The sequence below is a fragment of the Prenolepis imparis genome, unplaced genomic scaffold (genome assembly GCF_030444845.1).
Source record: "Prenolepis imparis isolate NDT839.2.m4 unplaced genomic scaffold, iyPreImpa1.0 SCAF_1, whole genome shotgun sequence".
Lineage (NCBI taxonomy): Eukaryota > Metazoa > Arthropoda > Insecta > Hymenoptera > Formicidae > Prenolepis > Prenolepis imparis.
This window is the reverse complement of record NW_028141159.1, coordinates 26,349,062-26,352,579: the sequence shown is the minus strand read 5'-3', so window position 1 is coordinate 26,352,579 and position 3,518 is coordinate 26,349,062. Positions and strand designations below refer to the sequence as shown.

Here is a 3,518-nt window from a genome sequence, read left to right as displayed (position 1 = left end):
GATAGAGTTAACCACCTAACGCTTATAAGGAAGCTAAAGAATTTGAACTTCTCAAACTCGGTACTGTCATGGATCTATTCATACCTGTCGGGTCGTACTCAAGCGGTAAAGGATCGTGCAGCAACGGACACGGTGTCGTCACTGTCATACGTGGGGGCGGGCGTGCTGCAGGGCTCTGTCCTGGCTGCTCTTCACGTTGTACTTGTCTGATTTCAAAGACGTGATGAGGTACTGCAGATATAATTACTATCCAGATGACCTGCAGATTTACATCCACTGCGAACCGCAGAAGTTGTCGGACGCCATACGCAGAATTAATGAAGACATTGAGAATGTTATTGAATGGTCGACCTCAAACAGCCTTCTGTTAAATCCTGACAAAGCAATAATTTTTGGTACCTCAAGGTATATAAACTCAATTGATCTGAACATCCTTCCAAAGATCACGGTTGGAGCGACTACGGCAGTGTTTGCAACATCAGTCAAATATTTGGGCGTGACTATCTCTAACAACTTATCGTGGGATAAGCAAGTCACAAACACGACAAACAAAATCCGTTCCGCTCTTTACAGATTGAAACTTTGCAAGCATCTTTTCCCGACCGCTTTCAGACTAAAGCTAGTGACTACTCTCATATTACCCTATATCGATTATTGCTGTGCCGCTTTGACGGATATGACATCCGAACAAAATCTCAAGCTACATAGAGCCTTCAACGCGTGCGTGAAATTTATTGTCTCTGCTAGATGGGATGAGCATATCACCCCATATTACAGAGACCTACGTATTCTCAAGGTTGACGCCAGAAGAACATACTTTGTGGGCTGCCTCCTCTTCAATATATTACGAACCGGGAAACCAGCATACATCCGCGACAACCTGAACTTCAGGACGGAGCAAGTTGTGAGGAATACGAGAAGCTCCAAGGACACACTAATAACACCTCAATGTCGAACTGAACTTTTTAGACGATCCTTTCGATCCGTCTCTGCTGGACTTTGGAACGGTCTCTCCCAAATTATCAAGGGGGCGCGCTCTCTGCACGAATTTAAGCAGGGACTCTATACACATCTACTTGATCTGACTTCGATGGACCATACGCGCTCTCGCCTTGCCTAACTCTAACTCTTTTCTCTCTCTCTCTCTGACGCACCGGGACCTTTACAGTCTGACATCTATCTATCTGCAATATACATAACTTGTATTAATTAATTTACTTTGTGCTTATATTTTTGAAAACCGCTACTATGATCACATATAATTGTATTCAACATACTCTAAGAAATGGCGCCTGAGGGGACTCTGCTCCCAGGGCGCTCAATAAATATTGCTTTCTCTCTCTCTCTCTCTCTCTCTCTCTCTCTCTCTCTCTCTCTCTCTCTCTCTCTCTCTCTCTCTCTCTCCCTCTCTCCCCCCCTCTCTGCCGGACCTTCGAGAGATAATTATATTCTCTATACATATTATGTGTGAACCAATCAGCCGACAACACACTTAACAACTGCCATATGTATAAAAAAAACACGTGATTAATCGTCGCACGCGACAACAAGGGCATGATAATAAATACAATGTCTTGTCTCGTTATAATAGATACATCTTGCGGTATATTGAAAAGAAAAGAGAGTTATACTTTAATATATTTAGAAATTTTGAAATTTCGTAGATATAATCATAGAAATAATTATACAATTATTTTTTTCTAATTTACCAAAAGCTTCAATGATTAGATCGTCATAATATGGCCATCTCTCTTCCATGAGGTTCTTTTTTCGTATTTCGCCATTCGATGGGAACACTTCGAGATAAATTGCACACACACACACGCACACACACACACACACAATGTGTGTATGTGTGTGTAATTTTCTAGTGGAAAACTATTATAATCGAAATATTTGATCGACTCAATCGGTAGCCCTGCTGTGCATATAATCTTCTATCCACTTTAAAAAAACATACATAGTTGTTTTTTAGCATTTTTATATTATGCAGAACGCTTCTAAATAAAAGAAAGCGAACATTGATTAAGAAAGAAAAAATAATAAGAGTATATGCTGTTACTACTACTACTACTACTACTACTACTACTACTACTACTACTACTACTACTACTACTACTACTACTACTACTACTACTACTACTACTACTACTACTACTACTACTACTACTACTACTACTACTACTACTACTACTACTACTTCTACTAATAAGAGTATATGAAGAAAATTTAAATTAAATGTGAAATAGAGAGAGAGAGATTTGTGAAAGCTCTTATCTTATTAAACTAAAATTAAAATATATTTGTATGTAATCTTTTTCACTATTACTATTACAATTATTATATACTATAACTCGACGTTTATTCAACCGTCCACTCATTCATTCATCAATTTATAATACAAATACGAGTGGTTCTGCGATGCATAACACAAGAAGACGTTTACAATGAATAAACGCGCATTAACGTATTGGCACGTGATCTATATGCAGATCCTTTTCATTCAGCGAGACAAAAGAAAGAGGTAATTTTTATTAATCGTCAGTTGCCAAATTTTCTGTATTACACAATATAGAAAAATGAATCGCTCAACCAGAAACCGAATTTATAAACAATACACTTATTATGGCAATAATACTAACATTTCAAAACAAACATTGAAATATTGGAGATGAAAAGAAAGAGAAAAGAAGATAACAGTAATACACATTGTACATTACATTATCCTTAATTTAAATAAAATTTTTTAAAGCTATATATTTAATAATGTTTAATATAGTATATGTAACAAAAATATTAATATACAAATATACACAGACTTATACATATGTATTCAATTATTGTTATAATAATATCATATATATATATTTATAATTAATAAGAGATTGAGAAAGAGGGGGGGGGGAATTATTGATCCAACAACCAGACAGTATTCTATAATATCGTTTCATTTGTTGGTGAGTTAATACCATCATTCGCGTTTACAGGATTTTTTCAGGACACGCACGTGTCTTCATTAAAGAGATATTTTAGGTACGATATAATCGTACTGCTTCCATTCAGCCAGAAAATAAGATAACTTTTCTCGCACATAATGAAGCATTGGCATATCAATAAGAATATATATCGCGAGAGGGAAAACTAATAAGAAAATTTTGTGTGTGGGTGTGTGTCTGGCTGTGTTCCTTTTGACGCTTTCAGCACCGAAAGCATCGCTCTATTTTTGTTCGATATTTGATGTGAAATGTAAACAGAATAATGCTTACAGTTCTGAAGCGTCGAAAGGAACGCAGCCGATTTTTTTCTTTCATTTATTTTTCGTACGAAAGAATAGTTACAAATAAGATTGTACTTTTGGGTTTGGATCGGAGTCTCCGGTCGAAAGAGCAATCTCCGGGTCTCCTGATGAGGAGATAAAAATTTCCGGATTATTGGAGATTGCTAAATTTTTTTTACACCGAAGATTTTTTATGAATTACATATTATGCTACTGTTATGCGACCAACAATTCGTCAACA

The 3,518-nt window shown here is 36.5% G+C and overlaps 1 protein-coding gene across 1 annotated transcript; it reads left to right on the top strand.

Moving 5' to 3' along the window:
- The first annotated feature begins 223 nt into the window (after positions 1-223).
- LOC145938676 (uncharacterized) lies at positions 224-1,120 on the top strand. Its single transcript, XM_083042444.1, has one exon. It carries the CDS (start codon positions 224-226, stop codon positions 1,118-1,120), a length of 897 nt encoding a protein of 298 aa, XP_082898570.1.
- The last annotated feature ends 2,398 nt before the right edge of the window (positions 1,121-3,518 follow it).

Bases quoted from the DNA above. Each gene is read 5' to 3' on its own strand.
- LOC145938676 (XM_083042444.1), top strand. From the start codon at position 224: ATGAGGTACTGCAGATATAATTACTATCCAGATGACCTGCAGATTTAC.